Source organism: Phaethon aethereus (assembly GCF_964289735.1).
Source record: "Phaethon aethereus genome assembly, chromosome: 2".
Lineage (NCBI taxonomy): Eukaryota > Metazoa > Chordata > Aves > Phaethontiformes > Phaethontidae > Phaethon > Phaethon aethereus.
The window spans coordinates 93,368,630-93,393,849 of record NC_138582.1 but is presented as its reverse complement, the minus strand read 5'-3'; the positions used below and the strand labels follow the sequence as shown (position 1 = coordinate 93,393,849).

Below are 25,220 nucleotides of genomic sequence, written 5' to 3'. Positions count from 1 at the left end.
CTATAGATCCTGGCCTTCACTGCCCCCATTCCCAATAGGCAGACAACACAACCAGAAAATCCAGCAGGTGAATAGTCAGACACAATACAAGTGACTCCAGAGGCTGCAGCCTTGCTACCTGCTCTTCTAAAACTTTATCCTTTCTCATGAAAGCATCTTAAAGCAAGCCATATTTCTTTACATGCACCTGGTATGTTTTGCGAACATTCACCTTTTAAGAAGATCAAAAAGATACTTCTACTATCAGCCATTTGTGCTGTAGTATTACCAATTCACAAATTTGTTTCCATGTTTAAATGACTACTTTGATTCTTTAGTTGCCACACTTTGGTTCATACCAAGTATGTCAACTCACAATATTGTTATTGCAAAAGTCTGTTGAAAGATTTACATTAACAAAAGCAGAAAACCACAGCTGCAACAGCTCTTATAGTTTGGCTGCTTTTACCTACTTGTATTGTATTCCCTCTCCTTCTCTAAACACATCACTCTTGTATTGAAGCTTCTTCTAGAGATTAATTAACAAAGCAGTGAGCATGTTTTCCCCATTCTTTTTCCCTCCCAATCCTCAGGGCATACACAGCTTGGGTCAGCTTGCTCTTTAAAATTATACACTTTGTGATGTTATTTATGAAGGTCAGATAAAGTATTGCTTTAAGTACAACTGCAGTTTGGACTGGAGAGCAACGATGTTTACGTTAGCGTTACATTTCCAGTTCCACAGTCATTGAGAAAACAGTTTTATAGTAAACAATTCCCTTTTGCCAGGAATGCATTTCCTCTGTGAATGAGGTCATATGAGATGAATACAAACTTGATAACTCAGGGAGGGCAAACTTCATTTTCTGCTGGCATACTTTGAAAGAATCAAAAAAATCTGCTGGGGAATTCATTGGTGAATTATATGTAGTTCATAAGGTCTTAACCTTTGAATAAACTTTTCACACAGAAACACATAACACTTTACAATCCAGAGAACAAAACAAGAACAGACATTATCTAAGCTGCATTGTAAACCTCAAGATTGTAAGGTGGCCTCTTAGCCAAAAGGAAAAAGCAGTATGGATTTCTCCATAAAATCTACTGTAAGGGAGCTCCACGTTAATCTAGAAGGGCTTTTAAAATGTGGTTAGTAAGATGTGATCATAACTGTGAGTGATCAGCACTGTACCATGTGTTCGAGGTTTTTAAAGACCCCCTACCAGTATGTTTCACCTTCATTTTACTAGAAATTTACTGATGATTATTTCTTTCACCATGCCCTCACCTCACCTTGATGTTGAGTGATATTGTATTGTGAAAGACGGATTTATCTCCGTCTGCTCTGCTTTATCTCCATACTGCTGACATTTGAGCTTTGAAAGTCTCACTGTCTTCTGAAGTGGAAGTCTGTAAATAGTCTATAGCTATTACCTTATTAATCTTCTCTTTTGTGTTAATTTAGTATTGTTGGAAAGATAGCACATACAGACTGTCTTGTATGTAAAAGAGGAAATGAACATATCTGATTGCTGCCCGTTCCAGTCCACATTTTGACTTCTGCTAAGAATATAATTAACTTACTGTCTTTTCTTAGATGGATCACTAATCAACTTCCATTGTTGTCACTGTAGCAGCTATTACCTTATCATGCACGATTTCTTCCTCTCACTTCCTCATACCTCCACCTCCGCAGCACTGAACTCGAAATGCCAAAGACATATTCCAGGTCAATCCCATTTCAGAGCTAATTCTTGGTTTCTCATCCTTTTACTGCATCAAATTCAGGTTCTTTGTTCTCACCTTGAAAACTGCATAATCCCTGCCCACACCTCTGTTCCTATTTCCTCCTACTCGCTACTTCTAATCTCCTCTCCAATATTATTTTCACACCCTTATGCACACCCTCTTGCCTAGGGGTTTTTGGTTGTGGGGGTTTTTTTTTTGTAAACTATTTCGTACAAGTCAACGACTGCGTAATAACCAGTAAGAAAAAGTAATTTGAGGGATTTTTTCAGTTATAAATAATTATACCTTAAATTAAAAAATCAAATGCAGACATTTATACTAAATAAATATCTAAGTCAAATATACGTAATTATTTTATTTGTACTGCTCTGGAAGGATTTTTTGTTTCTTTCTTTTAATCTTTGTTCTACTATTATGCCTCAAAGCTGAAAACCATACTTCTATCTTTTTTTCATGGGAATAGCACAAAAAAGCTGAAGTTTCACCCAGCAGGGATCAGCATGCTGAAAAAACTTTCGTATTTAGATTTCACAACAAGGGAGCAGCATTAACCCCAACTGCAGCCAGCAGAAACTGGTGGAGCTCAACCGCTCTGAAAACCGAGTCTCGCAGAATCCACATCTGTTTTAACTGGAAGCAAAGACGTAAAATAGGCTTCAAAACCTCTTGTAATAAAGTCAGTTAATTATCTTTCATAAAACGCCTATGTCTTATACCTCGCTGACACACGATGTTTTCCCATACAAGCGAGTACTCTGCCTTCGTCCCTTTCTGAGCACGTGTCGCAGAAACGGTCTGACACATCTCCACCATTTTAATCACGTCAATTTGTAACCTCGGGCAACGTATTAAAAAGTTTGTATACAAACAGGTGCTTAATATTCAAGACATTTTTGTAAGCACATGAGGAAGCCAAGATAAGTGGTTAATACTGCCATACTTAACCGACATAGCTTTTCTTTTCTTCCACCCCCCCCGAACCGGTGTTTATTGCCTCACGACAGGGGCACTCAGGTCCACCGCTGAGCACACACCGGCCGCCCCCAGCCGGCCGCCAGCGGCAAGCCCACGGGAAGGAGGCCTCTCGCTAAGAGCCGGTACCTTCACAAGGGCCGAGCTCTTCCGACCGAAGGTCTTCTTCGGTCACCACCGAAGAAACCTCCCCTCTGCCCCCGGCAGCCATCCCCTCAGCGCGCCCCTCCCCGGAGCCGTAGGCCCGGCCTGGCTCCGCCCCCTCCTTTCGGCGGGAAGCGGCCGCCCGCCCCACGTGACAGGACAAGATCCCCGCCCCCATGCAGCCCCGCCCGCCCCAGGCAAAGACCCCGTGGGGCTTCAGGCGCAGTGCTCCCGCTCCGCCCATAGGGGGCGCCCGCCCGATGGCTGCCAATTCGAGAGACATTCTCCCTTCCCTGCCGCCCTTTGCCTCCAACGATGACCCTGAAAACAGCCTCGGGCTCCAATCTCCGAACACGGTCCCGCCCCTCGACCAATCCGCGGGCACCTTCTCCCTTCTCGCCGGCCAATCTCAGTGTATAGGCCCGCGCCCGCCTTGACAGCCAATCAGATCGCGGAGTGGCGGCCGAACTCTCCTCCTCCTTCTCCTCGCTCGCCCCGTGGCGGCGCCTTCCCCTCCCGCCAGGTGCCGTGGCGCAGGCGGGCGGCTGCTGCGCTGGGCTGCGGTCGGCGCCCACCACCCCTCCGCGCAGCAGCAGCTGCCGCCTGACGGGCATCGCCCGCCGCTCGCCGCCACCCTTCCCCGAGTGCAGCCCGAGCCATGCTGCTCCTGGCGGTTGCCTTCATCGTGGCCTTCGTCCTCCTTCTCTACATGGTGTCGCCGCTCATCAGCCCCAAGCCCCTCAAGCTGCCCGGCGCTCACGTCGTGGTGAGTGAGGCGCCCCGGAGGCGAGGGACGCGCTCTACGAGGAAGGGGTCCGCCTCGCCGTCACTTTCTGCCCCGCGCCGAGGGAGGGAACGGGCCGTTGGCAGGGCGCCGCCGCTCGGCCTCGGCGTCTTCCCCGCCGTGGCGCGGGGTGGAGTGGGGGCTTCCGCGCGAGCCGCCCTCGGCCGTTTTGACCGTTGGGCCGGCGCGCGGTTCGGGGGAGGGAGGGAGGCAGGCCGCTCTCGCCGCGGTGGGCGCGCAGTGCTGGGGGAAGGAGCGTCCTGCTGGCACCCGGGGGGGACATGGCGGCGTTCGAGGCCCCCGCGGGGAAGGCCCTGCTGTGGGGGAAGCGAGCGAAGGAAGCCTCTCGATCAACGGGGATGGCGGGCGGGGGGCACCAGTGGAGCCTGAGGGCGGTAAAACCCTGCAGGCTGGCGGCAAAGGCCCGCGCTGGGCAGGTTCGGCGTTAGGGGTTGCCCGTTGGTTTGCAGGGAATCTTGGCAGCTGGCTGTAGCACCTCAAGCTACCAAAACATGGGAGCCACAAGTCCCAGTGATAAGGAATGACCTGTACTGATGATTTTGACAATCACAGTCTATCTTGCTTGGCTTGAGGCGATCTTCTGAGTCGCCAGAAAGGCAAACCATTTTCAGTCTTAATGTTGACTTTTTGAGACATTCCTTTTGTACTTTTGAAAATTACCCGTTACCTTGAGTTTTGTTTTCTTCTAGCATCTGCCAAGGTATTTAAGTGATGTGTGTGCTCATAAACAAAAGCAAAAATCTATGGTTTCCTTGGTACAGAAAACAGGTGAGAGGTGAGAAAATGTGCAGACTTAATACAAAGGAAGTGGTCAGGTGGCACTCATGCACCTTTTCGTCTGTAAGTATGCAGATACCGATGTCTATGAGCAGTATTTTGACCGAATGTAATCAAGATGGTAGAAGTAAGTCTTTAGAAGGAAGTTGTCAAGGAACATGTGGTTGAAACAGTTCATGAATAGTACACCACTAGAAGAATTTGTATGGGTGTGTGGCTTGGGTGGAGGAGAAGAAGGGGAACAATACCCAGGTGCTTTCGGGTGGATAGCAAAGTAGTGAATTTGGATGCATGAGAGCAAATGAGTTAAGCAGTTGAAAGAATTTGGGTCCTAGAATCAAATCTCTTAACATGGCTTTAAATCCCTAACATATGTTCTATGCAGAGAAGCTGTAGTTACTGTTTGGGTAAACTTGCTTTTAAGGAGTGAGTGGCACTTGCAGATGTCCTTTATTACAGTGGGAGTTTGGGATAATCCAGAAGTTAGACCTTTTAGGTGCAAGTGAATTTACAGCTGCTCTAAATTAAATTTTTTTGAGCTTTGTGTGGTACCTTTTTTGTTTGGTTTTGGGTTTTTAGTTACTCTTTTTGGAGCTCTTCTTTGGAGGATGGAGCTGTCCCCAGAATAATTTAGACCTGTCCAAGTTACTTTATGCAATAGGTGTTACTTGGATGCTGTAACTGGCTTTACAGCATCATACACAGTGTGAGGTGTGTTCGAGCTTGCATTAAGGGTTCTCTGGTTATGGCTCTTCCCACAAGTAATGCTTATTAAGGAGGAACCCTTCAATAGGTTTTTAGGAAACTTTCAGTACTGTAAAAGCAAAGGTGAAGCAGACTTTCTGTGACTTTTATGCAGAAATTGCATAGCAAACAATAAAAAGTTTAATGGGTTATATCCCAAAATTTTGCTGCTTTGTTTTTAATATATTGCGATTATCCTGTTTTGTCTGTTCTCTCTGTGATTAAACTCTTCAAAAGCTGCTGTGCTGGTTCCTCTAATCAGAATGGTTTGTTTAAAAAAAGTTCACATTGAAAATTATGAGAATATTCTTGTTGGAGAAACCTCCCTATAACCACTGACACTAATTATATTAGCAGTTTAAGCTCAATTTGATACAAGTGGAAGTCTCAAAAACAGTATTCCTGCAAGTCTTATAAAATTAGGAGTCCAATCAGAGAAGTAACTATATCAATATATTGATGGAGGAAAAGGCTTTAGATATATTTAACTTGGTGATACAAATCAAAATCTGCAGGTAAACAGTAGTATTATTTGCGTCACCACTGGCAGAACTACTTGTTTTATTTTTACTTTAGTTATGCTCTTAAAGTATTCATGCAAACTAATGAAATACGGGGCTGTTGTTTCAGAGTTCACTACTTAATTACGTGGATGCCGTTAGTCATGCTGGACACTTGTATGTTTGGATTTCAAATTTTCCAGGGTAATGCATAAGGAAGAATCTTGGATAATGGCAATGTAAATCAGAAATTTTGTTCAGGGAGGCTTTCCACGTTGTGTGTGTAATGTGGCTTCTTACCTCATATATGGGGAGTAAGGATTCACTGCTACTGAAATGACTGAGAGACTTCATGAAAATATTTAAGGACCATAACATTATCTAAGGACTTCTTTGAAGTATTGTCACAGAACAATATAAAAAACTGTTTAAGTGGTCTGCATATGTAAATTCTTTTTAGTTTATGACTTGATTCAGATAAGACTGTAGATTAACATTAAACCCAGTCTTGAAATAAAGAGTAAAATAATAAAGGAATAATAACCTGCAAATTGTGTATTTAGTTAGTTAAGCACTCTCAAGAGGGCAAGTGATTACTACTGTACAGTAAATATAATTTTTCAAGATATACTTGAATAAATAGTTTTTCTGAGGCAGAAAACGTCAGTCTTATCTAGAAACACTTCTTTCTGGGGGCCTGTTGAAAGTATCATGAAAATATATCAGTTACATTTCTGAAGGAAGGTCATCAGGCAACTTCAGATGCTATTCACATACCAGTTACTGAATTTTCAACTTAAGTCAGCATTCTTTTCACTCTTAATCCTTCATAAAAAGTATTTCTCTTCATTCCTAAGTTATTAGGCTTAGGTTATGGTTGATTATGATATTTGGTTAATATGGTTAATAGATATTTGAGTTATGGCTAAGTAACTGACTCTAGCTGCCTTTTGGGATAGACATTTGAAGCAGAAAACTTGTGGGTTTTTTCTCTCTGTCCTCTCCCAGAGTCGTTCGCATGATGGAAACACTTGCTGTGTCAGGTGAGGCATGCTTTCTGGAGGAATCATCATCATAGCAGTCTCTTTTTCTCAGAAAAGACTAGGACTTCTATTCAGAATGAGAGTCTACAGAACTCCAAATTACTAATGGTCTAATCTTGTGGGTTCCCCCCCGCCCCATACCTGCTATGTGTTTTGGTGACCCCAGTGAGCACCATTAAATAAAAAGGCCTTTTCTGCTATCAAATCATCTCAAGTGTCAGGTTTAGCTTTTTTAAAACAAAATGCTTTTTAGATGTTTGATTCTACTTGCTTTGTTTCTAGCACAACTAGGAAAGTGTTCTCAAAGGGTATACAAGTTATTTTTGTTCTGTAGAGCTGCTGCTGCTTGTGCTGAACGTCCCCATGTTTTGAAATCTGGAAGACTATTTTATGCATCTTATTTTGCCATTGGCTTTATGTCTGTCCTTGGGTCTCATACTAGCACATATATGGGTCTCTACATACTAGCACACATCACCTGTTCGGTGAGAATAAGCTATTAATTTGGTTGTAACAGTAGACAGGAAAGCTGGTTGTAATAGTAGACAGGAAAATGAAAATAGGGTAAGGCAGTCATCACTGCTCCATGTGCTTCATGCTCACTTGCATCCCTTTGTCAGGGATGTTACACCTGTCCTACTCACATTCTCTCTGCTCTCTTTCCATTTCTAGACAAAGGTACTTTGCTTGATGGAGCAAAATGCAACAAAAATTTAAGATGTTAGGGCAAAAGCAGCCTTCTGTAAATTTCATGGGTGATGTTTAGAAACTGTCCTTTGTTGAAATACCAATGCTAACTTTCCTCTCCTTGTTTCAGCCTTAATCTTTCTAAAACCAAGTTGAAATTTCTGTGGGAAAAAACCCAAACCCAAGATCTTCTGATACAAATGCAGTTTATTAAAGTTTGTGGACTAACAATGGCAAGAAATGTAAAGATGTTCTCTGCTTGGGACTATCTCCCATTGAAACTGAAAAGGCCCTTTTGCTTGGACATAGCTTAGGATGATCCTGCCAAATCCGCATGCATAAGGGTCATCTCTGATCTAGAAGTAGTTTCACCACTTCTGTGCAGAGCCCGACTTGATAACTGCTGTCAGCTTTAAGGATGGCCAGTCTTGGTGTCTCAGCGTTGTAGCTCTTGTGCTGGGAGTGATACAATCTGTGGTTTCGATGAATCCGAGTGGTTCGACAAGAGGTCATTTTCCGTCTAGTCAGGCATACTGACCAGTTAGGGTAGGTTACAGGGATGTTCTGTTTCAATGGAACTAAATACCTTCTGTCTAGAAGCATGAAGCCAACCTGCATCCAGTGCCAAGTGAAAGTTAATAAGCTCTGTTGGAGATACCATATGAATCAAGTCTTGATTTTGATCATTCCTGCTGACAGTTCTGTTAGTTTGGAGTTGGACTGTCTCATCAATTGAAGAGAATTTCCGGTACCTCAAATTGGAAAGTCAAACATAGCAATACTCTGTACCTTACCCCAATATTTCCATTTATCAAGGGGGTGATAAACCCTCTGATCCTTAGAAGCTGACCTCTGTTATCAAGGAGCACAGCTTCAGAAGCTGGAGCCAGACCCTTTTTGGAATAGCTAATTTGGTACATGTTCTTCTAAAACACAGAAAAACAGCTAAATAACATTGCTCAAGGCCTGGTAGTATTGCAAGACATTAGTCTGTGTTTTGAGTTGCTGTGACTAGATTTTTATTTTTGCTCAGTCCTTTGAGGCTGGCTTACAGTGAAATTTAAAAATGGGATTGGTGGCAATTCAGATGTCTCGAACTAATGAAATGCTGTAGCATCGTAGAACTATTGGCCACAAGGGTAACTAACTGTAATAACATCTTGTTTAATGGAGTAAATGTGTGTTCTTCCTTTAATTCTGAGCATCTGTGTTAGTAACTTAGCTACCTAACAGACTTCGTAGATTTACTTAGGCTAACTTCTTTGTAGCACAAAGCAAAGTTTTTCATTGGTGTTAGGGGATTTTTTTTTTTTGTTATATTAGCATTTATGGTGTATGTTCCTGAAAGATGTGCGTATTAGTAACAACCTCCTACGTACTAGTAAACAGCCTCCCACCTAAATGCTAAAGTTCCCAGCTAGTTGATATTGCCTTTTGTCACTGACTCTATCTGACATGAGCCTTATCCAGTGTTCTTGGGTGTCACTGTGAATAAAAACTTGCTTTTTCCATTTTTTGCTTGACTTCAGACCTTGTCTTTCTGAAATGAATGTTAGCATTGTCTGACAAGCCAGAGACTTGGTGCCAGTACCTTCACCTTCAAAGAATTCCTCAAGCACTGGTGTAGTTGTCCTGTTTGTGATACTCAACAGTTTGTGCAGGTAGTAAATCAGCTGCCTCTCAATGCTATGCCAAAAATTGGAATTGGAGCAGTCTTCCAGGTACATTGAGTAGTTCATGTGCTGGTGTACCTTCTGCTGTTGAAAATCTATAGAAGCAGCTCATGAGTGTTGTGGAACTGAGGTCTGCCTGAATGTATTAAACAGAGTCTTTTAATCTTTTCAGAGGTGGATTGAAATCTTGCGAGCTCTTTTGGGAATATGCTAAAATTCTTAATTTCTTTCCATCATGAAGCATTAAATTAATTCTGGGGTTCTGCTGAAGTCCCAAATCGTTAACTAACACTTGCACTCTTACGGACTTCATTTACTTTGAAAGCAGTTATCCTTGGTTTGGAATGCTACAGACCAGATTTCACATTTCCAGAACAGGACATGCATCTTGGAGTCATCCTCGAAGGTTAATGTAGTGTGAAGCTAATCTTGCCGAGAGCGTCAGTTAGAAGCTAATCTGAAGCAGCTATCACCAATAATAGAGGAAGCCTAAAGAGCTGAAATAGTGTTTGTGGATGTTACACCCATCCTTGGCCCATTTGTGACTGCAGACGAACCAGTCGGAAACCATGGACCATGATGTAAATCTTTGTTTGCTGGGATTATTTGACTTATACTAAGCTATTTTTGAAGGTTGGTGATAAAATACTCATGAAAGAAGAGTTTAGTGACTCATGGGAATGTACTTCTGACTTTACTGCCTCCAGGTATGGAAGGAATTTTTTAAGGATAATGCATCTCTGAAAACAAAACTGTGAGGCATTGGCAGATGAGGAGACAACGCAACGCTTTTGATAGTGTGTGTAGTTAAGAGGTTGGAGATCTTTGCTCTTCCACTAATTGACTCAATGCCTCCATTTTCTCATACTTAAAATGGAGGTTATACCTTACTTCCTATGAAGTCTTTTGAAAAGTTTTGGTAAAAAACAAAAAATGGTGATTTCCAGAGCAAGCTGAATCACTTTTTTTTCCAATTATTATGAAGCCTGTATTTCAGAACTCATTTCATCAACAGAATTTTTTTACAATATCTGCTTCTAGACATTTTGTTCCAGTGTTTTCTCAATTATAGCCTCTTAATATGCTGTTAAAAGAAAATTCAAATAAATTTGGTTTATAAGGAAGGTATCAGTGTTTGTTTAAGGACTGAAGGCACATGCAGACTGAGGCTGGGCTTAAATGAACGTGTCAACTAAAGGCAGTGTCAGACAGGCAGACGTTTTTATTTTGGTCAAAAAGAGAGGTCAGGATTGTCATCTACACATTGTTCCACATGGAGTTCATAAGTGGGTTTACTGAGGGTAGTGAGGGAGATGTTAAAGTGACTCTAACCTGTATATTGGTATCATTTGGCAGTGTATCCTCCAGCAACATATGATGCAGGGCTGTAGTCATCACCCTGCATTTGTCTATAGATGAACTATTAATTCCCTATTTGCGTAAAAGACTATTCAGTGTTACAGTTCAGAGGAAGAAAAAGAAAAGATAATAGAAGTTTAGATACTGGCATCCCCACAGAACTGCTGTTGCAGGATGGCATGGATAGTTCAAGATCCAGACTGGGGGACTGAGAAATACTCTACAGAGGGCCAACTGTTGAATTAATGGAGTTTTTTTAATAAGGAAGAATGTATTTTCTGTTTATGTGATTATATCTTCAGCAGGCAACCTACAATTGTTAATTTTACAAATAATTTCTACTGCAACCAGGTATGGAGGGGCAGTGTATAATCGTATTGTTATGGCTAACGTTAATAGTGATTTCAAACTTTTAACTACTTCTGCTTTTAGAAGTAATATACAGAACTTAGTCAAAAGCATGTGAGAGAGCCCATGTGGGAGTGGATCTAAGTGTGCCTCGCATAAGAAGTGAGCAAAAAAATACCACTGAGGTAAAATTTTTTTGGGGTAGAAACAAATGATCATCGATCTGTTCAGATCTAATTTTTCATTCATACTCAACAAGTAAATTAATTTTAGTGTATCTTGTGTATTCATACCTCATTGGGTGATATTTTAATCTTAGTATATTTTTTGACTTTTCATTTGATTTGACTCTTTATCATATGGGAGAAGGGATGAGAATAGTGGACTAACACTGCCATTTTCAAATAACTTCTAGGTAACTGGAGGCTCCAGTGGAATTGGAAAATGTATTGCTATTGAATGTTATAAGCAAGGTGCTTTCATAACACTGATTGCAAGGGATGAGGTAAGTGTATGTGTATTTTGCTGGCTAAACTGTCCCCAAAAGATCTGTATAGGTGGGGAATAATTCTGGAATTGATAATTATTCATACTTTCTTCAGTGTATATTTTAAGAGGACCCTAAGCATTGCAAATTACTGCATTTGAGTAGGAGAGGTGTCTGCCTTTTTAAGGAGGGTAGGCCAACATGGAATTTGTGACTAGCTTGCCTTAAAACTCTGCCAGTGCTATCGCTTCTCTTAATGGCATTCATTATTTCCCTGTCTAGATCTGTGGCAGAGGACAAAAGCAGGAGAAAAACCCGTATTCTTTAAAACTGTAGTAGCTGTAGTCTTACCTACAGTAAGTGACAACTGATGGATTAAAGACAATTCTTAAAGTTCACAGAATATTTTGGTGTCTAATCAGCATTATATCATATGTTTTACTAGTGAAAAACTTCAAGATAGCTTTGGAGGAAAAAGGGTTACTTTTTTTTTTAACTGAGAGGTATTCAGAAGTTAGTTGGAATGACTGTTCTTATAATGGGTTGTTATTTTCTTTGTAGATAAAAAAATAATTATTCAGGAAATAGAAGCACTTTTTCAGGGGGCCTCAGTCCCAGCTCTCTGATAATTTACTTGCACTTGACAACTTATTTTGTATAACCTTGAATGCAGCCAGAATTAGCAGTATTTTTCTTGAAAGGAGTATAACAATATGAATTTACCGATTTTTAGTTTAATTTCTATGATAATTCCATGACAGTGATTGTTCTTCAGAATAGTTTATGTAACGTTACATAAATATAAAGTAGAACCAAAATACAGAAGAAAAATTAATACCTACAGTCTTAGGTGCTCTGTGCAGTTATAAGAAATAAAAATATTAAATCTATTATAGAAGTCGTTACTGGCTTTAGAAGATGAAGTAAAAAACAGGTAAGTGCGTTCTTGGTAGCTTGATGGAGTTCATGTTTCTGTCACATATACATAAATCTGTAAAATCATAATAGTAAAGTGTTATAACTAGTTGAGGATATCTTTTTGGGGTTTTAGGGAATTTGTTTTTAAGCCTTACTGAAACACTGAGGATAAATATTGCTCTCAGAATGGCAATGCTTTAGCTGTTTTTGTATCCATTTCAGAACAAGCTGTTGCAGACAAAGAAGGAAATAGAGAAGTATTCTGTTAATGACAAGCAGGTAAGATCACTGCTAACAGTGGCTGTTGCGTGTTTTAAGATAGTCACTACAATGTAGGTAGTTCATTAGTCCTGTCTTTAAAACAAAGCTGTTTGAGAAAAAGGAGTGAGGAGTTGGTATTTGAATTAAAAATACCAATCTGCTTACATGAGATGTTCTGAACTCTGCTACATTTGATGTTGCCTAGCCTAGTGCATTAGTCTGCTTTTCTTAGCGAAAGAGTTTGATGTCTTTAGCTGTAGGTGTAGTACGCTTTTTTGGATAGCTGCAATTTAATGTCACTTGATAAACATTTTGTTCTTCAAGATGAAGTGGAAGAACCAAATTTTTTAAAACCTCTCGCTTTTTGCAATTCATAAACACAGCAGTTAACTTGGGATAGAAGTTTAGATACTTGTTTCCAGGTTTAGTTCACTACATCATACTTGTATTCCTTTTCCTCACAAAGTACTGTAACATACACAAGTTACATTTGTGAAGTTCTGAGACTTCTAAACACTGAAGCTGCTTCAGTGAATAGATGGTGCACTTGTGCATAAAGACACTGTTTTAGAGCTTGTGGAGATACTAGCTTAAAATAGGTAAGCTTGCTATGTTCAAAATATGCAAAGAACAGAACTGGAAAAAGCAGGGATTCTGGGGCAGAGCTCACACTGGAACAGCACATCAGAAACTGGGCAGTGAGGGTAGCTGAACAGAGAGAAGCTGTACAAAAAGATTGCTAAAGTGTAGAGAAAGATGATGTCTGATACGGATCACGTACACAGAGACTGTTAACATTTACTAGATGTTGAGCTAAGAGACAAAGGTCCTCAGGAAAGATTACTTTTTAGGTGAGTGTATGCTCTCACCGTTCAGCTGTTGGATTACACATGAAACCAGGTTAAATTGACAGCTAGGGTCTGGCATCTATGTACATTTTAGCATTTGACTTTGCAAATGTTCTTTTAAAGATTTATTTAGTGTTGACAGTGCAGCCTTCCTGCGTATAGGTGTGCAATGAAACAAAATCCTTGCCCTTACAGGTTTTTTTGCAATTTTTTTTTTAATCCCTTTCCTATTAGGGGAATAAGTTACTTCACTGGGAGTTGAATTGATCTTTTATTGTGAAAGCTTTATTAATGATCCAGTACCATGCAATATTTAGAACAAAAGGTGAGGAACAGGGCTGGGGATACTAGGCTATTTCTGGCAGCATATTCTGTGTCCTAGGCATGGATCTATAGCATATGCTCTGGAGTGAAGGTAATCAGTTATATTGTAGCAGAAGAACATATGATAATAGAAGAAAAGAGGTGAATTGTATAATGTGGCAGTAGTCAATAAAAGCCATGGTAGTTCCTGAGTATGTTGTTCACAGTATGAATAACTAATCTGTGCAACCTGATGTATTAACCAACTGCTCCAATTTTTAACCTCATCACTGATCTTGCAAAGACATCCAGATAATAAATCAACATTGTTTTTGTTCAACTGCTATTTTGTTCTCAAACTTACGGAAAAGGTAAATATTTTCAAAATGTAATAAATGCCCTAAGGGAAGATGCATGCAGACCCACCAATAACTTGTGCCACAAGTTTACTCTGATGTCCAACTACACACAATGCTGGGAGGCAAGAATAGCCAACCTGCTGTACAGGAATGGCAAGCAGATTCTGTTTACACAGCTCAGAAGTGTTGCAGTCTGACCAGAGGCAGAACTGACAAATGACTAGCTGCCAAAGCAGTTAGTTACACTGTGGTAAGCTTTTTTTTTTGTGCGTATGTGTGTCCACATACCCCATGACAAGTGGTCATGATGATACTTGTTACAAACTGGTGATGACTTTGTTTTTTTTTCACCTCAAACTGATTTTAAATGAATTGACCAAAGTAACAGGATAGAAATTGGAACAAGAATACAGGAATACCTCCTTTATTGTGATATGAGATTGCTTTTCCTTTTAAGATGATGAATGGCCCTGAAGCTTTGCTGATTGCTAAGCAGAGAGGGTAGCTTATTTGTCAATACCTCGCCAAGCTGGAGTCTGTAGTGACCTTACCGTTTGGAAGTGGTAACCCACATGCAGCGCTTCCTTTGGCCAGAAGTTGGTTTCCAAGTGCTTCAAAGCATAGATTCTGAGATCATCTTGCTGAAAGGAATCAGTAACTTTCAAGAAAAACAGGGCCTAACTTTCAGCTGCAAGGAAACTTAGATATCATGGTCATCTGTGTTTTGTCGTCCTATCCTGTCCGCCACGCTGGGCCAATGCTTATTTTTATATTTCTGCATCTTTCAAACTAAAATCCATGATCTCTGGTTTCCAGTCAAGGAATAAACATACACACATTACTTCACTTTTTAGATATTTATGATACTGTGCAACTAGACAGTTTCTCATAGAATTTTTATTTTAGTTTTGTCCTTGACGTGTCCCAATTAAATAGTGTGCAACTAAGTTTACTATTGTCTTTCCAAAAAAAATTATTAAAAAAGTGGGTAGCATGCATTGCCAGTACTGAAGTTAGGAGGATTTTAACACTTGCTATATAGTTTTTGGAAACTTTTTTTGCAGTAATGGTGTTGCAGTTTCAGAGCAACACTCTGCAACCGTGCCTTTCTATGATGTGGGAGAAAAATGTTTTTTCTTAAAGATAAGCCTAAGCTATGTAAACTGTTTGACTTGTGTTTAGTGCTGATGAAACATAAATGTAGCACTGTGGAATTTTGACTGCCTTAGTTAGAATAGTTTTCACCAGACTTTATGTAAATAACTCAAGTCATAGTGTGTCTTAGTACAGTAAATTAGAAATGTTACTTTGCACATGAGTAGCTGCTTTGAAGATCCTGAAGTGCTTATTTGTTCTTAATATAATCTTTGTTACACTAGAATGTGTGTGTGAGGGGGAGGAGCTTGGAGAGGGCAGGGGTTGCTTTCTCCAGTGTGGGAGAAGTGCAAACTGTTCTGTCAAAAAGACTTGCTGTTTTTCTGGAAAAGATGTATCATTGAGTTTTGTTTCATTTTGAAAGGCTTGGACTCCACAGTTACTGGGCTTACTGTGTTGTAAAAATGTTCTTTCGCTTTCCTTTTCTAGGTTGTACTATGTATTTCTGTTGATGTATCTAAAGACTATGAACAGGTGGAAAATGTTCTAAAACAGGTGAGGAAGTAACTGATTCATCTACGTATCTTAAGAAGCTTATCTGTGTATGATGTATTTCTAATGGAAATACTTTCTTACAATGATACTGTGCTATAGGAAAGTTATTTTTTTCCTGCTAAGGAACATCTTAACCTATGTCCCTTCTTCCAGGCTCAGGAGAAGCTGGGGCCAGTTGACATGCTTGTAAACTGTGCAGGAACATCAGTTACAGGAAAGTTTGAGGATATTGAAGTGAATTCTTTTGAAGTGAGTGAGCATATTTTTTATTTTGTGATGATTTCTTATTCAACCGTTCTAACAATTAGATTGCATTCCTGTGTCTTTGCTGACTTTATATGAATAGTGATTTATGGTAGCTGTCAGAATTAGAATGCTGCTTTAGATTTGTGAGGATTGCCTCTAATTTCTCATCTAACTGTTAGCCCATTGATGGGTGAGAACAGTGAATTCCCCCTCTGGGATAGAGTCCTCAAGATGGCAAAAGAGCTTGGCATGTATTTTTATAGTTTAATACACTCTGAAAGGCACTGAATTTCACATGGTCTCATTTTTTTTCTGGTGAAGATATTTTTTTTAGATATATATTTTAACCTGCTTAAGAAAAATTCAGCTGTTATCAGTGTTCAACTCTGAGGCACACAAATTGTTTGCAGCTTGTGAGGCTGCTGCTCTGATGAAAAGACAAAAAAGACCCCCAAACCCCTGTATTTTGATTACTTTATACCTGCACAGCCCTCAGCTCCCCAGTCATCTACAGATCACATTGAATCATCTGAAAATATTAAATGGGCATAATTTCATAATACATTTGAATCATCCATTATGTTGCTTGTATAGGCTATCAGTTGTGTTTTAGGTCTTCTAGAGAGTGACATTAAAGACTTTCCCTTATCCTGCCAAAGAGTAAAACCTCTAGAATGCATAAATGCATAGAATTTTCCAGTTTCCTGTTTTAGAAAGCTCTTTAAACTTTCATTTCAGTATGTTTGCATATGCCATGCGTAAATGGATTGTTTCCTGGACGCTGTTTAGGTTAGATTTTCCCTCAAATATTCTTTTTTCCTTGAAGGCCATATGGTTCACAGTATTATCAGTATCCTGGATGCTATTAAGACTTGTAGTTAGACTGGATTTCTTTTGGCTTGAAGTAAGATTTTTAGCTGTAAAACAGTTTATGAAGCTGTAGAATAGAAAACAATTATTGTTTCTTTTGCCAGCTGATTGAATTACAAATCTAGTGAACTTCATTGTTAAAGCAGACTGAAAGAGGGATTTTTGATACATAATACCAAACAGCTGAAGGATTCTGAATCTGTGGCTAAAATACCATATTAATATCATTTGTACAGAGATTAATGGCAGTCAATTATCTGGGTAGTGTTTACCCGAGTCGAGCAGTAATTGCTACCATGAAGGAACGAAGAATGGGAAGGATTGTGTTTGTATCCTCTCAGGCTGGGCAGTTAGGCCTATTTGGTTATACAGCTTATTCTCCAACAAAGTTTGCTCTTCGAGGCTTGGCTGAAGCCCTGCAAATGGAGGTATGTGTGCAATAATTTAAGTATTTTTGATTGTAAACAAAAATCATTTAAATAGCTCTTTTTGTTTTGTATGGCACTGCTGATATCTCTGTGTTATGTTGGCCCTTTTTTTGGCAGCAGTACAATCCTATTGCTCTGCATGGGGTTGCAGAAAGTAAGCTCCTCTCAATTGCATAAGAGGGAATAGATTGAATCTGTTTCTAGAACTGAAGATGCTACATGTGCAGACTTTTAAAAAAACTTTTATTTTAATTAAAAGGACTTGGATTTTAAGTCTTTTGAGTAAAAGTCTTTTTCAAGGCTCTAAGTGCAGAATGATATTGAAGAGCCCATGGATGCATGAGGGTTGTCCAGTGATTCCCAACTTGTTTGTGAGGCCATGGTAAGTGGTATACAAACCATATGAAACAGTAAAACTTGCAAGCTAGAATTTGAGGATTGTCCACAAAAAAAAAGTGTTGACAGTGGTTCACCCTTCTAAATTTTTTTATATAGCTGAGCTTTTAAAAATGTAATGATCTAAGCTTATGCTTAAGTCAAGGCTAAGAACCAACTAAAAACTGTTTTCATTATTCAATGGAATGATGTTGGTAAGTAGATTGTAGTAAGACAGGTAAATGATTTGAAAATTACTTCCCTTATTCTTCTGTTAAGAATGTATATTTTAGTTGTTAAGTGTTTATATATAAAGTGTCTGTGTTTGGTTCTAGACCCTTGCATAGTCCCTGTTGTTACCCTGTTCAATGTAGTTGTATGCCTTGATCAGGCCAAGAATGTAGGGTAAAACTGCCTTTGATTACTTCTGGCCTGCCAAATAGAACAATGTGACTGCAGGGTCTTTCTCCAGCCTGGTGACAGCTGCTTTTGTGAAGAATGAATTATTCAAAACTAAAAATAGGGTGTTTATGGACTTGTGATGTGGTATTTCAGTGAGTGATTTCGATATAGAATGTTCCACAATATAAATGATAAATTATTAGCGTTTCACAATACTTTGCTTTATCTCTGCTATGAGGATAGGCTGAGAGAGTTGGGGTTGTTCAGCCTGGAGAAGAGAAGGCTCCAGGGAGACCTTATTGCAGCCTTCTAGTGCTTAAAGGGGGCCTATAAGAAAGATGGGGACAGACTCTTTGTCAGGGCTTGGAGCGATAGGACGTGGGGTAATGGTTTTAAGCTAAAAGAGGGTAGATTTAGACTAGATCTAAGGAAGACATTTTTCACAGTGAGGGTAGTGAAACACTGGCACAGGTTGCCCAGAGAGGTGGTAGATGCCCCATCCCTGTAGACATTCAAGGCCAGGTTGGACGGGGCTCTGAGCAACCTGATCTAGTTGAAGATGTCCCTGCTCATGGCAGGGGGTTTGGACTAGATGACCTTTGAAGGTCCCTTGCAACCCAAACTATTCTGTGATTCTATGATTAGCCTTCTGAATATTTTCGTTAAAAGCTTCTTTATTTGTATTGGAGTATAGGTTTGCATTGTAGTAGTTTCTGAGTAGTAGTGCAGTAAGTGATGTAATTCTGTGATGCTTACCTACAAATACATAACTAAATGCAATCCTTGACGTGACACCTTCATTTTTCCCCTCACGTTTTCTACTTTTTTTTTTTTTGTCTCCTTAGACTTTGACCCCTTGCAAGTTTATACCATGGGTTGAAAAGCCTTACCACTTGAGTATACCTCCTAAAGATGTCAAATTTGAGTTTTATAATTTTGTTGTGTTTTTTCTCATATTTGTCCAGCAGTGAAAATATGTTGACATAAACAACAACAAAAAAGCATGCTAATAAGCCTTAGTGAAAGCCTTTTTGGCCTTGTGTTTATGAATGCTGGGTACTGGTGCTTGGCAATGGTTTAGTTTTGTTTTAAAATTTAAATTGGTAAAATTTTAGAGCTAAACTATATTCACATTCCTCCTAAATATCTCAAAGTTTAGATTCATAAAATAATTTACATTGAATGACAAGCTTTTAGATACTTTTATTAAACAAAACACCACAACCATCTCTTTAAAATCTTTGCTGTTCTGCTTTCTCATTTGACAAAGGCCTGCATCTTGCAATTGCTAAATATGAGGGTGACTTAACACAAGAAGCAATTTAAATTCGTTTGCTGTATTTCTTTGGTGCAAGAGAAATTAATGAAGTTATGAGGGATGTGTAAAGGCTGTCAGCATTAAGATAACACTTAACTTTTGTATAATACAGGTAAAACCTTATAATATCTACATAACGGTGGCTTATCCTCCAGATACTGACACACCTGGCTTTGCAGAAGAAAGTAAAACCAAGGTAAATTGTCCTTCAGTAATACTGTGATGGTTTTAAAATGTCACTTCGTAGTAAGCAATGCATTTCAGACTTCATTCACTTCTGTAGTACTTTTGAAATCAGTGCATATTAAGATTTTAAGAAGTACTTTTAAACACTTCAGTTTTATCAGCTTAACTAGTTGGAGTTAAATAGCTTGTGTAAAACAACTTTTGTGTGGTTTATTGCTCTGGCTTTAAATGGAAGAACTATGTGCCTTTAATATCTGAAACGCTGTGAAGTCTTTCTGCACACAATTGAAATACTGTTGTGGAATGGTAAACTGTAAAACCACTATTTGTTTTTATATCAGAGCTTAATGAGCCAAAAGTAATATTCCTATTTTTCATCTTTGATAAAATGCAGTTGTTCTGATAGATGTGACAGATCAAAATAAACCTCAGTTCCTTCAATGAAGTCTGCAAACTAACCATGCTGTATGAATATATGTAATGAAACAATTCAACAGTGGCTATTGTCTAGTATTAAAATAGGAAGCAAAGTCTCTTGCATTGTGTTTGTAGTGCAAATGACAGTATCACTTTTCATGAGGGGTGTGTCAGCAGTAGGCCTTTTTCATTTGGCTTACCTTCAAAAATTGTTGCCTCTTATCATTTGACATGTCCCTGCACATAAAGTGTAATTCCAAAAACTACATTCAGGTCCCCTGTTCCAACTGGAGTATCAGATAACCAGAGAAAAATGTGTCTTTTTTTATTTCCATACAGTGAAATAGAAACCTGATATCCAAGGAGATCAGCCTTTTCAAGATGCCCCATCATGTATAACAGGAAATTGGGGTTGAATTCCATTTTGTCTTTCACCCTAGGAATCAGTAGAGATTGTATAACACAATTCGTACTTCATAATTTCCTGATATAGATATTCTGTATTAAATGTATACTCCCACACATCCATATAAAGTGAATTAGACACCTGCAGATACTTGTATAGCTTGCATATGCTCTAGCTTTTTTTTTTTCTTCATAGTAGCCTATTTCAGGGAAATATAGTCACCAGCAAAATGCACTGTTCGTCTAAGATTTCCCTTTGAAAGAGATTAAGTGAGATTTGTCTTACCTGTCAAAAAGGTATTGTCTTTTAAGCAAAGACTTATGCTTCCTTTTAGCATATATGAAGTCTTTGACTTGTTCCTGTTGTGATACTCTACCTTAAATCTCTGCAATAGTGCATTGCTGTAACACTTTAGGTACTCAGTTATTATTGTTGCATTTATTTAATACTACTTAGTTTAGAATATCTGTCTCTGTAGTTTACATCTCATTAGGACTAGGCTGTTTTTCTCTGTAATCACTCAATACAGTTAAAGATGATGTCAGGAATTAGAATACATCTTTCCTGTGTTTAATCATTAAGCTTTTTTGGGGAGCAGGAGGATAACTGCTTTATAAATGACAACCATGCTTTAGCTGGCTGACCAGCCAAATCAAGTATTTAATGATTGATTTCTGCCTGCCTTTTTCTCAACATGTCATTAACTTTAGCTGTTGCTTCTAAACAGTTGCTGATTTCATTTTTTTTTTCCCCACAAACTTACATTATTGTAATGTTGACAACTCTATATCTCTTTCAGATTTGGTTGATACTGGCCAGTAAGCTCAAGGGTACATAGGGGTTATGAGATGGAGATCTGATGACATAAGCCATAAGCTGTAGGAAGGCGTGTAAAGGGCGTTTGTATGTGATTTCTGCTGGCAAAGACACATTACAACAAGTTGACTTGTAACCAAGCACTCTTTTTCTCCCTAATTTAGTGCTGTTTTTCCTTTGTAAACAGAACCATCTATCTGAACGTATTTAAATAGCTTGCTGTGCAGCTAGCTCCATCAGTTGTTTTATTTGTTAAAAGGACATGAATGACGAACATGCTTCTAAATACTTTAAAGCATATTTTTGCTATTTGTTTTGGTAGCAGACTAGACTTGTTTTGTGGGTTTTTGTGTTTTGTTTTGGGATTTTTGTGAAAGAAATTGTGATTGCTAAAATAATGGCCATAATTGCTTTTTTCTAGTGAGGTAAAGTGGCATAAATGCTCTAAAGCATGAAGAAGTAAAATGCAGTGATGGATTTTGGCGGGTACCAATGTGTGGAGTTCGAGAAATTAAAAAAAAAAAAAGTATAAATTTGTTTTGTAGGATTTAAAAATATTTCAGGCCTATCTTTTACTTCATTTCTGGCAAAAAACATAAAAGAACTAATACAGGTGTTGAGGAGCTTCTACTGAAAATAAAATACTTGGGGGAAAAGAACCACTTTTTTTTTTTTACAGTATATTATAAAATAAAATACAAAAACTAATTACTATTACTAATAAACTACTCAAGGAAAAGTTGGCATTTCCCTTCGTAAAATTAGACTTATTTATGAAGGTGCTTTTACCTTTAAGTGAATGTTTTAGGTGACAGTATGATACCACTTGCTAACAGTGATGTCATCCATCACAAAAGACCAAAAACCAAAATTTGACCTTCATGTTTTTCTCTCCTGTGTGGTGTTGGTCAAACTTACATTGGTGTTTTTCTACTAAAGCCCTTAGAGACGAAGCTAATTTCTGAAACCTCATCTGTTTGCCAAGCAGAACAAGTCGCCAGAGTTATAGTCAAAGATGCCATAGTAAGTAAATTATCTTTTTTTAAAGTGTGGTGTTCTCTGGAGAGACTAGGATGGTATGTAATGCTTATTTAAGACTGTGAGACAATGGCTAAGCTAAATACAAAATCAATTTACACAAAACAGTACTCTGCTGGTTAGTTTAAACGAGAAGTATTTTCTTTATTCATCTTTTGCCACCGTGCCCACAAATTATTTTATGCAATCTCTTGGAACTAAAAAGTATCTGAAGTTGTATATTAGACAGACCAAAATGATGCATCAGTATGATGCAATGTCTCAAAGGCAGATTATGACTGACTTTAAAGCATTAAACTCTATTGACTTTGTATGTGTCAAATACCATTTGTCTAACCTCAAAAGCCTGTTGGACTATCGTATTTTTCTTGAAGATGAGTTTATATAAAAATATTTTTACAATAAATGAAGGCAGTCTAGCCTTTTTGGCTTGTAATGTCTTAAGTATGTGATTCATGAGCGATTAAAACACGTAAAATGCTGCTCTTAGGGTTAAAGATATACTGGCTTTCTGCAGATTTTTTAAAATGTTTTGTGTTATGGATTGCTTGCATATTGAATAAAGCACCTCAGAGTAGAAACAAACATGAAATTTTATGTTTGATCGAATCCTAAAATCTGTAATTATTTTACAGTTCCAAACACTCTTGATCTTCAACATGATTTTACATCGACAGCAGGTGTTGAATTGTGAAGTGTTTACAGTATTTTCACAAATACAGCACATAAACACAAAATTATATCTGGTTTTGGGGTGGTGAGTTTTAAAAGCAAGTACTACCTCACATAGCATTCTGCTTTAGTGCTTAAGGAAAACTGATCTCCTCTCTAATCTTAAGCATCTGATATTTCTACGCTATGCTTTCCAGCACTTTGGATGATACATTAGTTGAGCCATGTTCTTTATGCACTCAAGCCATCAGCTGAGAAACTAAAGTAGAAATTAAAAAGTAACTCTGTACTGTAAGAACTCCCAGTCCTTTCAGGTGTGTGGGTAATAACCAAATCTCATAGCCTCTACTACTTTGCATAGATTCATTCCTAACCCTAATTCAGGAACACCACCCTCCTTTCATTTCTGCATTCTGTAGATTTAGTCCTGCAGTGTTTCAGAAAGTTTGTTTTCCAGCATAAAGTCTGCTGGAAACACACTAGAGAAACCTAGGAGTCAGAGCTATAGAGCTGCAATTTTCCTCATGAGTAGTGAAGAACCAAATGACCAAACAACTTTTTCCTGGTGTCTGTCCCCGCTCTTCTGCCAGCTGAATTGCTTAGCAGGCTGTGTATCTCATGGTTCTGCGGAGGGCTAGTTAAAAATCCTTGACGTAGATGAGGAGGACCTGTTATCTAGCAGTTGGAATATCCCCCTCCAATATCATGTGATAGCAAACTAATTTTGACAATAGGCAAGCAATATTTTATTCTACAATTATAGCAGTGATTAGTGATCTGACAAGAGGTAGGGTGTGATTCTGTCTCTGAAATAGTTTTACAGACGGGGAGACGATCATGCATTTTCTCCATCAGTACGTATGCTTCAAGAAGAAATTTAGAACCTTTCTATCTTCAAAAGAAATCTGCTGTAATTTAAGACACCTCACTTTAAAGAGAGGCTAACTTCCTTGTTCATTTTTAAGTGAATGCCTTTTGGAATGTTGCTGTATAGCACAAAATATTTTTTAATCTTTTGATTCTTGATTGTGTTAATATTTTTTTACATAAAAATATTTGTTGTTAATGAGATCAATCAGCTATATTCATCAAGAATAGCTCTTAAAATAAGACACATCATGATTTGCCACAACCTGGTAAATTACTTTTTCTTAATCACTGTTTTCATTCCATCCAGCAAGGGAACTTTAACAGCTCCGTTGGATCAGATGGTTACATGCTGTCGATACTGACAAGTGGAATGTCGCCAGTCACTTCTATTACTGAAGGTCTTCAGCAGGTAAGATCTGGGAAGGCCCTGTAGTCACAATTTCTTATAGTTTAAAATACTTCAAAATGTAGAACATTATGCAAACATTGATTATTTTTTCATCAAATGGCTTTTAATACTGTGGAGACTCAGGTTTAGGAAACTGAAGTAGTATTTTCAATCTGAAGGAGCAAGTTGGTGGGAAAGCCAAGATTACTATCTGCTACTCAATCCTGAACTGTTGCATAGTTATGATGGTTTTAATGAGCTTGTTTTCTTGAGATTATGTAACATAACTGCCTGGAACTTTTTTATTTCATGAGGAAATAATATGCTGCAATCTGGGATCTTAAATGAATTGAAAGATGTTTCTCTCTGTTTCCAGGTTGTTTGCATGGGCATTTTTCGCATCATTGGCCTGTTTTACCTAGGAAGTTTTGACAGCATAGTTCGTCGCTGCATGATGCAAAGGGAAAAATCTGAAAGTGTAGATAAAACTGAGTAATCTTTACTTTGAACTGAAAGAAGAATGTCAAACAGTCCTGGACAGCTTGCTGCTCAAGTGGGACTCAGTTTTTCTCCTGAAGGATTTAGACTGGAAGTACTTGCATATGTGACAGATGAGTCCCCTTAAAAGCTATGAAAGAAAACAAAAGTACAACTCCAGAAAATGCCAAACTATGCAAAAGTGTGAATGAGGAATAATTTTTTTTTTTTTTTGGTGATTTGAGTTGGAGAATTGGGGGGGACTTGTAAGTGATCTGAGAGTAGAGTTTGAGAATGGACTATGTGTGGTAATTCTGGACAAATGCTTAAGTTTTCTCAGTTTGGTGCTTATGAACCAAAGTAAGTACCGTGACAGACTGGGCCAAAGTAGACTGAAGTCCCCTGAACAAGTTGGTACCTTTTGCTAACGTTTTGGGACTGTTTCTAATTTAGAATGTTAACTTCTTCTTTGGCCAAACTACAGATCCTTCTGTCAATGACGGCTTTCCTTATTCTAGCCAACATGCAACTGTGGAAACCATGGCAGACATATTTGTATGATCCAAGCTTTCTCAGTCTGGGAGTAATTAAAAAGTATGGTTTAATGTATGCATACTTTCTAAAGGGAGATGAAGAACCCGTTCCCACAGAGAAATGCTAGGAGGTGTGACTGGGTCTGTAGTTCTTCTGGCCTTTGAAGTATGT

At 38.7% G+C, this 25,220-nt stretch overlaps 1 protein-coding gene across 1 annotated transcript; it reads left to right on the top strand.

Annotated features, from left to right (window-relative positions):
- The first annotated feature begins 3,400 nt into the window (after window positions 1-3,400).
- On the top strand, window positions 3,401-25,143 carry KDSR (3-ketodihydrosphingosine reductase). Its single transcript, XM_081996689.1, has 10 exons — window positions 3,401-3,610; window positions 11,196-11,285; window positions 12,408-12,464; window positions 15,541-15,606; window positions 15,760-15,855; window positions 16,959-17,150; window positions 19,358-19,441; window positions 22,010-22,093; window positions 23,958-24,059; window positions 24,415-25,143. Exons 1-10 carry the CDS (start codon window positions 3,503-3,505, stop codon window positions 24,532-24,534), a joined length of 999 nt encoding a protein of 332 aa, XP_081852815.1. The 5' UTR covers window positions 3,401-3,502; the 3' UTR covers window positions 24,535-25,143.
- The last annotated feature ends 77 nt before the right edge of the window (window positions 25,144-25,220 follow it).